Source organism: Maylandia zebra, linkage group LG22, assembly GCF_041146795.1.
Source record: "Maylandia zebra isolate NMK-2024a linkage group LG22, Mzebra_GT3a, whole genome shotgun sequence".
In the NCBI taxonomy this organism is placed as follows: domain Eukaryota; kingdom Metazoa; phylum Chordata; class Actinopteri; order Cichliformes; family Cichlidae; genus Maylandia; species Maylandia zebra.
The window spans coordinates 28,686,952-28,699,812 of record NC_135187.1 but is presented as its reverse complement, the minus strand read 5'-3'; the positions used below and the strand labels follow the sequence as shown (position 1 = coordinate 28,699,812).

At 40.3% G+C, this 12,861-nt stretch overlaps 1 protein-coding gene across 5 annotated transcripts in view; it reads right to left on the bottom strand.

The window, feature by feature from the left end:
* Positions 1-12,861, bottom strand: part of trappc9 (trafficking protein particle complex subunit 9) — a 231,322-nt gene that overhangs the window by 71,671 nt on the left and 146,790 nt on the right. For all 5 annotated transcript variants that reach the window (XM_024798279.2, XM_024798280.2, XM_024798281.2 and 2 more), the window contains one exon: positions 8,094-8,247. In XM_024798279.2, coding sequence (XP_024654047.2) covers positions 8,094-8,247 — 154 coding nt within the window. The remainder of the gene's footprint in view (positions 1-8,093; positions 8,248-12,861) is intronic.

The following is a 12,861-nucleotide window of genomic DNA, read 5'->3' as shown; positions in this document are numbered from 1 at the left end:
CTTTTCCAAATATTTATTTATAAGTGACTTATGTATGTATGTATGTATGTATGTATGTATATGTATATGTATATATTGTACTATTCTTAGTTAGCGTATTGTCTGTCTTGTCTTAATGTTGGTTTAAAATGGAGCACTGTAACAAAAAATAATTTCCCCCAGGGATCAATAAAGTATTCTGATTCTGATTCGATTCCACAGTAGTACTCTGACAGGCCATTTGCCTGCTCCCTATACTAACACTAAGTTCAGAGCACGAGGCCACACGCTTTCATTTCTCTCGTCCTTTCTTATTTTTCCTTATATGAATTTTTATTTTTCTCCCATTCAGATTCTTTCCGCCAGCTTCTAGTTATCTTTAATGTCGAATAAACTGCAAAGTCAATCATGGGGAAATGAGCAATTTAGTGGACGTTTTAACACAAACCCACAACCCTCTGAGGCTTTCAACAATGACGAATCCCCTTTTAAAATGCTCTTAATGGTAATTATAGGCCAATACTGTAGTCCTTTTGTGTACCTTTTGTTCCCACAAGTGTGTAACAGGTTTACTACTGTAGAGAGGAAAGTCTGATTAAAATGCAGGAAAATGATCTTACTTCAGTTTAGATCATATATACTGAAGAAACCCAAGCAGCAGCTGAGTGGATCTGTTAGTCATTTGGATTACAGTACAAACCTATGTAGATCAGCGGTTTGCTCATTGACCAAAACTGCTTAAACTTCCCCACTATATTATTAAAGAGCCAACACAGCTGCTTCTGTAGATACACTAAATATGTGGATGGATGCACGCAGCTGATATTACACAAACATCCTCGAATAACTACCAAAGCAGTCAAAAAACAGACATTATTTGCTGGTAACAGCACTGAAGACAGATCCATCATGTTATGTTTATGTTTTGCATTCATCTAGAAGTCAAAGGTGAACGGGGAGCATGTTTTTATAACGATCACAGGGAAGGCTATCAATGTATGAATACTGCATCAAAACAAATACGTTTATCAGAGGGCAATTACCCAGATAATATGTGATGACAAGGACGCCGCTGATCATTTACACAGCTGACATTTGGAATAATGGGTGAGACGAGCAGTGCCTAGAGCACCAAACCTGTGTCTATTAACCTTTGAGAGAAAGTGCAGAATGCATGAAGAGGGTAAGAGAAAGAGAGAGTGAAGGCATCTATGGACAAAGCATACTGTGTGGAAAGGTGCGGCTACCTTTCTGTTGAATTGTCTGAGTCACGATGAATCACGTCACATCATCTGTATTCCAGAGAATAACGGTAAAGTGTCAGTGTTGCAGCTTTGATCACTCAAAGCCATGTAGAATTTCTATTTCAAGGCTTTGCTGGAATTGTTGGGTAACACGAGCTGCTAGCAGATATGGTCTGTTTTCAGGTGTACAACAGGGATGATACAGTAGTATAATGATCCGTATCCTGAGCCATGCTTGACTTTTTTTGGAAATTCTCAGTGGACCCTCATATAAGCTTTGAAATACATATATTATATAATATGGGCATGATTAATGCACAAAGAGTAGTCTCTGTAACAGCACTCTATTGTAAAGAGAGCGTAAACTTTCGCTACACTCATCCAACTTGCAGGAAGGATGTCATGTTCTGAATACAGATTTCAAGTGGATACTGGGTGAAGTGAACAGAATAAGTGAATATGTGTATGTAGGAATCCACATACACAAGGATCTCATCTGGACAACCAACTGCTCCAAGTTGGTCAAGAAGGCTCACCAGTGCCTCTTCTTCCTGAGGAAGAACCACCTGTCCTCAGACATCCTGGTGAACTTCTACCGCTGGACCATCGAGAGCATCCTGACCAACTGTATAACAGTCTGGTACGGGAGCTGCTCTGCCTCGGACCGGAAGGCGTTGCAGAGGGTCGTGAAAACTGCCCAGCGCATCGCCGGAGCACCACCGACATCTTTTCTGACTGTTTGTTCACTAACTTTTCTATTTGACTACGGTCAGTGTCACTACTGGTTGCATGAGGTGATACTTGGACATTATAGAGGTTGCACAGGTGCACAGTCCAACTCCTCAGGGATGGAACACCAATATGCGTCATTACCAGAAGGTTTGCTGTGTCTTGCAGCACAGTTTGAAGAGACTAAAGGAGATCAAGGAGACAGGCAGTTAGTCTAGATTAGATTAGATTAGATAGAACTTTATTAATCCCTCGGGTGGGTTCCTCTGGGAAATTCGATTTCCAAAAAGCACAGCACCGACAGAAGTTTCAGAGTTACAGAATATTATATATATATATATATATATATATATATATATATATATATATATATATACACACACACACACACACACACACATATAAATACAGAGACAATATAAATAAAATATACGAAGGGGATAAATAGAATAAATAGGAATAAAAAATAAAAATACAAGTGAATGAATTGCACATTTCGAGTATTGAGGTCTATTGCACTGTTGACTATTTACAAAAGTATTGCACAAGGTATTGCACAGTGAGGTGAAGAGGCACTACAGCTTAGTTGTTCCCCCCTCCTTTGTCCTCCTGTTTCCCCTCCCTCTCCCCTCCAGAGAGGAGTTAAACAGTCTGATGGCGTGTGGGACAAAGGAGTTTTTAAGTCTGTTAGTTCTTGTCTTGGGGAGAAGCAACCTGTCACTGAACAGACTCTTCTGGTTGTTAATGGCCGTGTGCAGAGGATGCCCAGCATTGTTCATAATGTCCATCAGTTTCTTTAGTGTCCTTTTCTCTGCCACTGTCACCAGAGTGTCCAGCTTCATGCCGACCACAGAGCTAGCCTTCCTGATCAGTTTCTCCAGCCTGGATGAGTCCTTCTTTGCTGTGCTGCTCCCCCAGCAGCATAGAAAAGTACTCCAGCAACCACTGACTGGTAAAACATCCTCAGGAGCTTCCTGCAGATGTTAAAAGACCTCAGCCTCCTGAGGAAGTACAGTCGGCTTTGGGCTTTTTTATACAGGTGCTCTGTGTTGCATGACCAGTCCAGTTTATTGTCCACCCACAGCCCGAGGTACTTGTACTTGTACTTGTCATTTTGTCTAGGAGAACTGGAGAGGATTGTGGAAGGTCCTTAACCCATTGGGACGACCGGCATCTGCTCCTTTGTGCCAAGAGTAACTGCCAGAACCCTACAAAATGACTTCCAGGAGACCACTGGTGTGAATGTCTCAGACCAAACTCACTGCCCGGCACTGTGGAGCCTGATTGGCATTTGTGCTGTGCTTTTCACAGCTAAGAGCAGCTTCACCCTGAGCACATGTGATGGATTTGAAAGGGTCTGGAGAAGCTGTGGAGAACGTTATACAGCCTGTAACATCGTTCAGCAAGACTGCTTTGGTGGTAGGTCAGTGGTGGTCTGGGGAAGCGTATCCATGGAGGGACACAGACACCACCACAGGCAGCAGCCCGACTGCCATGAAATCCTTGAACCAACTGTCAGACCGTATGCTAATGCAGTGGGTCCTGGGTTGGTCCTGGTGATCATCAATGCTGGCCTCATGTGCAAGAGTCTGCAGGCACTTCTAGGTGGATGAAGGAATTAATACCATGCCATCTCGGGCATTTTCTTTGGTCCATCCAATGCTGTCAGGTTGTGTCTCAGACTATCCAGGAGCTCAGTGATGCCCTGGTCTATAGCTGGGAGGATATCCCCAGGGACACCTGTCATCTCATTTGGAGCACTCAGGGTATCTCTGAATCAAACCCTCTGGAGATAATTTTCATTTCCATTAATGCTGTGGCATCCTTTCATTCCTAAAACATTACCCAGTCCATATCAGCACAGATTTTTAGAATTTTTTCCCCCCGCCGTAGAGATCTGTGTTCCTTGAATTCTTCTGAGCAGCGTATTTCAGAACTCGTATCCGGAGTGGCTTCCAAATTCACCTTTGATATTTTATATTCAGTATATTTGTGGGCACTAAACATCACATTCAACAGGCCATTTCAGAGAAAACTGGCGCTTGTGCGAATGATTAATATGCGTGTCAGCTGTCTATACTTATTGTCAACAGCCATTCACGGTTTGGTACTTTTCTATTTATTACCCAGATTAATTTGGATAGTTCTAAACAATTTAACATTTCTATTATGCAGTTGAAATAAAAAGGATTCCAGAGTGTTGCTTGGAAAATTGGTTCATCCTACTTTGAGCTGAAAGAGTGACTTTTCAGCTGTTAATTTGTGAATCTGTATTGTTCTGCTTTTAAGTAGCTTCTTATTGGATAAGCCCAGACAGTCCGGGAGACCTTCAGAGCTGAGCTTTGACTGATGAATTATACAAACAGCCTGCCTAAGCAGTTCAGCTGTGCAGTGAATTTAAAACTAGTCCTAAATTGCTCTGGTACAAGATGTATATTTCAAGTCAACATGAATATTGGCATTCTTTTTAACCAAGTTTTGAACTTCAAACTATGTTGAGTTAATAAATATTTCAAGAATTTAAGATATAGTAGCGACCAAAAATACAGAACATGTGAAATTGTACTTTTTCAAATAACTGTATGCGTACATCAAGTTTAATCAAAAGTTCAGAGAACAGGTCAATAATGAATTTTTAAGGCTTATCTGATAATTTCCCATTTAAAAAATCATTTTACAGAAGAAGCAAAAAACCCTCTTGCACTTTGCTCCTACCCTCTGATACAGCACAATGCTGGGACGCAACATAATTCATGTGATTTCTACTGAATGTTATAACTAAGGTGACTCGGGACAAAAATCCACATTGACATTCTCACTCCGTTTACGGAGCAGAACCTGGTGAATGCCGAATAAAATGACGAGCATGCTCCTGCTCTGCATTCCTGATTGGAAACTATGGGCCCTTCAACTGAAAACTGCTTAGTCATTTTTGATCCTTCACACAATTTGAGGTCAGTTTTAAGCAGATGTTACAAAAGTTGGGGTCCACAGCAAAACATCAAAGTGCACAGTGCAAATGTCAGAGGGAGACTTTCAGGGAGTGATCAAAAAAATAAAAGCAGCAGAGTTGGAATCCATGCGGACATTCAAGATTATCTTAAATGGAAAATCAACTAAGTTTCAATCAGATTAAGTGTTTGACTTTTATGAACCTCTGAACTTTTTTGCATACCTTATATGTATGTACTTTTTATTTTTTTACATGCATTTTAGTCAGATTGTATGTTGATATTAATTGATAGTAATCATTGATATAATCATAACTAATGACTACATATCCAGAGCTTTTTAAGCTCGCTATTGAGAGGGGAACTTCCACACTGTGCATTGAGAGATGACTCATGGACTTGGCTATGACCTCCTCAGGGGGAAGACACACACATAGCATTTGCTTTTTATCTCTTCCACTTCTCATGGCATCTGTACTGCGTGTGGCAGAATCACTCTCTGTGAATCAGTACCAAACACCATCAACAAGCTCATAAATTACAAATTAAAGTGACTGTTAGTTGCTCAAGGCCAAATAATTGTATCTAAGTGTGACATGCAGTGTAATCAGATTTTATAGTTCTCTATTTTTCATATTGTAAAAAGGAAAATCTACCCTGAAGCAGAATTTACATTGTGCTATTCTGACAAGTTTAGCGGCTGAGTCATTATCAACAAGGATGTGTTTCAGTGTGCAGAAAATCATAGGATCATGGTTTGACTTGATGATATAATGTGGCATCTGTCGCATAGCCAGTTGAGTCACTTGCACTGAATTAGTAACAGACTCTATACCAGTTCTACTGTACCCTAATGAGCCATTTTCAAACACAAGCCACCCATAATGAATGTTAAAAGGGTAAAATGTCACATTTTTAATTTCTAGTTCAATTTCTCACTTGACAGCCCGGGTGTAGCTCATTTCCAATTAGATCAATACTGCAAAGCCTCTAAATCCTTTCCTTTGGCTTGTTCTTATAGGTCAATCTCCTGTTGACACCATCCTGACTAATATATCATACATGATACTATTCACACTTAAAAACAAAAAAAGAAACAACAATAGTAACATATGTTCAAACAGTCTGCTTCAGGGTTTTTTTTTGTTGCAGTAAAGGGAATGCTGTTGGGAATATATTCATACGTCGCTTTCTTTCTTCATTCCTGCCTATAAGCCGCCAAAGTGCTGGGAGATAAACCAATGCATATGGTGACAGAAGTGTTTACGCCCTCATGAAAAAACAAAACAAAATACATACACACATGGAAAACAGCATTTTCAGCTCCCAGACTGGATTCGCCATTAACTGGTTACCATGCTCACTAACAATCAGTAGCTCTTAGATACGTGCATAGTACTGCCAACTACTGAGTGATGAGCTGATATAAGGCACTAAAGATAAATCCAGACTGACTGACTATATACTTCTCTCAAGCTCTGCTTCCCTATCGTGGCAGCAGAAAAGAACTGAAGATGTCTTAGCTGTAAGCAAAGGACACTGTAGGGGCTTTGCTTTAAGATATAAAGTGGCCATTGTTATAATTTTGTGCTATATTAATAAAACTGCATTGAACGGAATTGAAGTCCTGGCTGGATTCTGAATTTAAATAGTTTACAGAAATTTCTGTGCATGTAGATTTGCTTCTAATATGTGTAGTCTCACTACTAAGTTCTGGACTAAAATTTTCTTTTATTAGAACAGTCTTCCCAAAAAACATCTGCATTTGGATCGTCTTTGAGCAGAACATCTAAGAATCAGGAAATCAAGTACCAAGGTAGCAAAAGATGAGCAGTTGTCCAAATAGCTGTCTGTTGGCAAACAGCTCAAAAAGGTTTTCTACCTTTCGATAAAACTCAATTTTTCCACATAGAGAATTTAATATAGAATAGAACCCCTGACTTGGGGATACTCTATATCTGCTAAATCAAAAACATCTTCAACATGGAGAACGACAACAGATACGAAACACATGAGCCAAAACGTTAACCCCTCCTAACACACTCCTATCTGGTCTTTAAGTCTGACGTCATTAACCGTTTCCAGGTCCAAACTCCGCTTCAGGTCCCAAAGTCAAACGAACACTGCAGCATCACTGACAGTTACAAACTGTCTAAATTCTTTCATAGGTAATAAAATGATCAGTGTTGCTGCTCTACCAGGTGTAACATTTAACTTTAACATCCAGTCATCCATGAAAACAGAATTTATGATTTTTAACACTGTTAGAAGTTAGCAGGGAGTTAGCTCGCTAGTTTCCATCTATGACAGTTCAGGTTCTGACTGAGGGATTATTGAAAAATTAAAACATACAGCTCTGCTGTCACTTCCAACATAAATGAAGACAGAAAACTAAACAGCAGTGATGTTTGTAGGGTTACTGAAGCTTGACTAGCAGGAATATAATGATGTGCTAGCTACAGAGCTGTGTTTAGCATAATATAAACACAGTGAAGCTGATGAACGCCAACTTTTTCTGCTCAATGAAGTTAACTTGAGGGTTCAGGATGGTTAGGGACGAACGCAATCGCATGGCAGGACGCTGTAAACAGGCCGTCATCACTTAACAGCTGGATAAGCACTCTGGATGGTGGTTTCATGAAACAATGTTAGGCACAATCAGATCACTGCCAACCATTCCCGCTTGTGTTTTATCCACATGCTATACTCACACATTTTGAAAAACTACAAATGGAAACTTTTCTAATTAAATCTCGCAGAGTAGGTATGCTAATACAATGTCACTATCTTTAATGGACCGCAGACTAAGAGCTCTGGCAAAGTGTCTCATTTCACAATTCACAAATTTAATTTCACATTTATATTCCCACTTACTAATATATCACTTCACAGTGTCAGAGTAGCAAGCGCTCTGCCATAAGCGTCCCCATCTGCTAATGCGGGCAAAACATGTTGCCTACTGGCCAGAAGGCCTCCAGATGAAGGGTCCAGATGTGCTCTAACACTGATCGAACCGATATCAACAAACAACAACAGTTAAAGGAATGCTGACAAAATCTGTTTAACCGTGATTATGGCCACGACTGTAGGGGATAAGTATTTACCAACTACGTCTATGGTCTTTGTAGTTCACATTAGGCCAATTCCCCTAAAGATGCTTTTATAGTACATGTAACCACTGAAAGGATATAATGCTCCAACAGATGCCCAGCTTGCTGTTGATCTGACAGCCTTGGGCGTGCTGTCGCTCCTCCTCCAGCTGTTTGGGGTTACTGAAGCGGATACTTTCTTGGTCCGGCTGTGGCAGACTCTCAAAGTCAAACTTGTCCACCTGGATGGCCATCCTGGAACAGGAAATGGGAGAAGCACTTAGATGTACACTCGTACTTATGTAAGTTTTCACCCACCAAAAGGAAAAGGTTTATGACTCTGGAAATAACCCTTACATAACTGTCATTTAAAACTTTGAAACTAAGTTAAAAAAAGCATGAATGACATGAATTTTTATTGAGTTCAAATTGCTCACAGCTGATATTTGAGCTACTGTTAAGCTTTGGAAATGACCAAATATTAAAAGTTAAAATAAAAAATAAAACAACAAAAATATAAAACATCAATATTTAGCAGGTTCTTGAGAGAATTTATGATTGCATTTTTATATACATATATTTGTATACAACAAAACTACTGAGAGACCTCAGTGTTAGCAGAGTACAGTAACAGTATGAGAAGTCTTGGAGTCATTCTGACCAGTATTCGTCTTTCTGTGTCCGCGTTAAACAAATATGGAGGACTACCTTCATTCATTTGCACAATATCACTAAAATTAGAAATATCCTGTCTCAGAATGATGCTGAAAAGCTAATTCATACAGTTATTACTTCTAAGATGGACGATTGTACTCAGTTATTATCAGGTTGTTCTAAAAGCTCCCTGGAAAGCCTTCAGCAAGATTACTGACCGGGACTAAAAACAGAGAACATATTTCCATGAGAGGTGGAAAGAGAAGAACTGCGGTAAAGCAGGTGGCCATTACACAAGTTTTACGAAAAGTGACACAAAAATCAGAATTTCCAGATCCAAACTTGTCATGAAATGCATACGCACACTGAACGTGTTGTGTTTTTGTAGCAAATTCTAAAAACGCACTGTGAAAATATCAATGCCAGAATCAAGCAATGATGAGCTGGATCTGATGTTTCTAAACAAGAAAAGGACGCAACAGGGATTCTGTGTTAATCCAACTCTCACGAGAAGGCAGGACCAGGGAGAATTTCATAGTTTGACCCAGGAGATGAAGCTGTATCATGGTTGCTTTAATATATATATGATATGATATTTCAGGATGTCAGTGGGGCAGTTTGAGCTGTTAGCAGATGTGGGACCAGATCTGAGGAGGCCATGAAATCCTTTCAGGGAGCCAACTTGTAGCAACATCTAGCTGTACGGAGGTAAAATTGTACTATTTTACTATTTACTACACGTGGGCGATCGTGGCTCAAGAGTTGGAAGTCTGCCTTGTAATCCGAAGGTTGCCGGTTCGAGCCCCGGCTCGGACAGTCTCTGTCGTTGTGTCCTTGGGCAAGACACTTCACCTACCGCCTACTGGTGTTGGCCAGAAGGGCCGATGGCGCGATATGGCAGCCTCGCTTCTGTCAGTCTGCCCCAGGGCAGCTGTGGCTACAACTGTAGCTTGCCTCCACCAGTGTGTGAATGGGTGGATGACTGGGTGTGTAAAGCGCTTTGGGGTCCCTAGGGGAGACTAGTAAAAAGCGCTATACAAATACAGGCCATTTACCATTTACATGTCATTGTATACTACTGTATACAGCAGTACTTGAACTACAAGTGCACTTCTTGCCAAACACAGCAGTATACCAGCTCCATTAAGAATGGGTGAGTTGAAAAATATATTTAGCACACAAAATACATGCATGTATTTTATGTGTCTGGTGTGTAAAGGACTTAAGTCAGGAGTGGGAGAGAAATATGCAAGGCTGGTGCAGGACTGGTACAGTAAATGGATGGAATGGACTGGTTCTTATGTTGCTCTTTTCTACTGTAGCTGAAGTGCTCTATGCAACATTCACCCATTCATACGCATAGGTGCATTTTATCCAACATTCACATACACATGGATGTAGTGAAGGAGGATGACGGCAGATGATTCGGTGTTGTGCCCCCTAGAGGGAACAGCTGAAAGAAGAAGACAGAAAGAGAAAGAAGAAGAGCAGGACTAACTGAGCAGAGGAGACTCCAATTCAAGTCCATGGAGCAACTAAAAAATTGATGTGTTCAGGGTTCAATGTTACTTTTTCTTAGATATAGTTCATACTGTAACTAGCTGTAACTATATTCAAACATTTAAAATTGTGATTATCCAATATTAACTATATACTCCATCAAATTACAGGACACATTTTCTCATTATCCCGCAACAGATCTCAGCAGAAAACCTTGCATACACCTCAGCATGATGGCAGCCAATGCAACCTGCCTTTGTGTGGTTTGGCCAGTGCTGAATTATTTATCTAGTCTGAGCAAACACCCTCAGGTGCAAGTTTCCTCGTCTATACTGTGGGTGTTTCTAAGTTATTTATTAACAAAAGTCAGGCTCATCTTTGCCCGAGGTTACCTCAAATGTCACATCCAGGATTCAGACTGTACTTGGAACAAACTAGACAGACCTTTCCTGCACGTGTGGAAAAAAAAGAAGAAGAAAATGACATACAAGACCACTTGAAATTACCTCTACATTATTCAGGACTTCTATTCAAAGAGGACTAGATCCATTGGATCCATTCTTTCCCTGCCTGCATACATTTCTGTAGAATTCAGAGTGAATTACATGTATCCTAGCACACCGATACTAACACACAATCATCAGGGATTTTTATAAGGCAGGCAAGAACAATCGCAATGAAGGGCTTTGAAACCTAGCATAAGGCTTACACCAGCTATGGGCGTGTGTTGCATTTTCTCTAACTTATGATTTGTCCTCAGAAAACCATGTAGATAGATAACAATTTTAAAAAGGAAGTTTTTATGCTTTTCCAGTTCATTTTTAGTAGCATTGTACGATTAAGTTCAAAATAATTCTTCTTTACATTGTGCTTCATTCAACAAGTATATTATACTTTGTCAAATTCACTGTCTTAGGAAAACTATTTCACCTCACTTCCTTCCTTTATGCTAACCTTAGCATAAAGGACCTTCGATAGCCCCCAAAGACATATGGTTTGAATCACACATGAGTGGGGGCTTATGTGCTCACAGCCAGACCCTCTTTGCCTCAGTCACACAAACCTAGAGACTGGTTGGTGACTGCCTGGCAACCAGTGGTCGCTAGGGAAAAATGAACATTGCCTGACTGATAATGAGTGGTTATTGACAGTCATGTGAGCCAAGACACCAATCAGCGGCTCCCTGGTAACCATTCACTGCTGCACCAAAAACCTCATCGCAGTTGTTTTGGTCACAAGCAGCTTGCCACAGTCACCTGTAGTTTGTATGGAAGGCACATTTCTGCAACCAATTTCATCCAGTGACAACCAGCAACCACATGCCAACAGGTCATGGAATACTCAATGACATCATGCAGAGACATTTTGGTTGTTTAGAGCAGTTTAACGCCAGAGATTCTGGCTCAGAGGAGTTACTTCTACACACATCAGCCTAAAAATGTGTCCTTGTTTAAAATGAAGCCAAAATTATAACCGTATATGACAGAAAATATGAAAAAGAATAACAAGCATCTTTTGAGGAGCTTGTTACTTGTCTCTAAGGTCTATTAATTACAAACAAATGGAATGACGTGTGAGAGGGAGTCCCACTTGCTTGCCATCATCCATTGAGCAAGCAAAGCTAAAAGAAGTTCAATCAGCAGTTAGCAGCTACAAACATGTGTTTCTGTCAAGTGCTGATAGAGACATGACTGCATTTTTGTGGATGATGTTCCTCATCTGCTAGATGTTGTAATATGCAGATGTTTGGTTAAAATTGCCTGTTTTAGAGTGTTGCTAAACCGTGCAGCCACTTATTGCAACTTTTACCACGATACAATTGAATGCATTTTAAAGGGTTTTATGCATGCAGCCAGTGAAACTAGGTAATCCTTCGTCTTATTACAAAACTATTAAATTCCTTTTGCAATCTGAAACTGATTGTTGTGGTTTTAATAAAGTAAATATTAGTCCTTTATTTATCCAGGTAAAAGATGTCATTTTCAAGAGAGACCTGGCAAGTGCCTTGAGACAATGGTTGCTGTGATTTGAATGAACTTGCAAAAACAGTTTTGATAAAAGTCGTGTCTCCCTCAGTTTGTTTCTAAGCCTTAAGGTTGAACCACTGCTCTGACAGGAATCAATATGTAAGACCGCTTTCTTCCATTTGCGCAACATCTCTAAAATTAGAAATATCCTGTCTCAGAGTGAGGCTGAAAAACTAGTTCATGCATTTATTACTTCCAGGCTGGACGACTGTAATTCATTATTATCAGGATGTCCAAAAAACTCCCTGAAAAGCCTTCAGCTAATCCAAAATGCTGCAGCAAGAGTCCTGACAGGGACTAGAAAGAGAGAGCATATTTCTCCTGTTTTGGCTTCCCTTCACTGGTTTCCTGTTAAATCCAGAATTGAATTCAAAATCCTGCTCCTCACATACAAGGTCTTAAATAATCAGGCCCCATCTGATCTTAATGACCTTGTAGTACCATATCACCCTATTAGAGCACTTCGCTCTCGCTCTGCAGGCCTACTTGTTGTTCCTAGAGTATTTAAAAATAGAATGGGAGGGAGAGCCTTCAGTTTTCAGGCCCCTCTTCTGTGGAACCAGCTTCCAGTTTGGATTCGGGAGACAGACACTATCTCTACTTTCAAGATTAGGCTTCAAACTTTCCTTTTTGCTAAAGCATATAGTTAGGGCTGGACCAGGTGACCCTGAATCCTCCCTTAGTTATG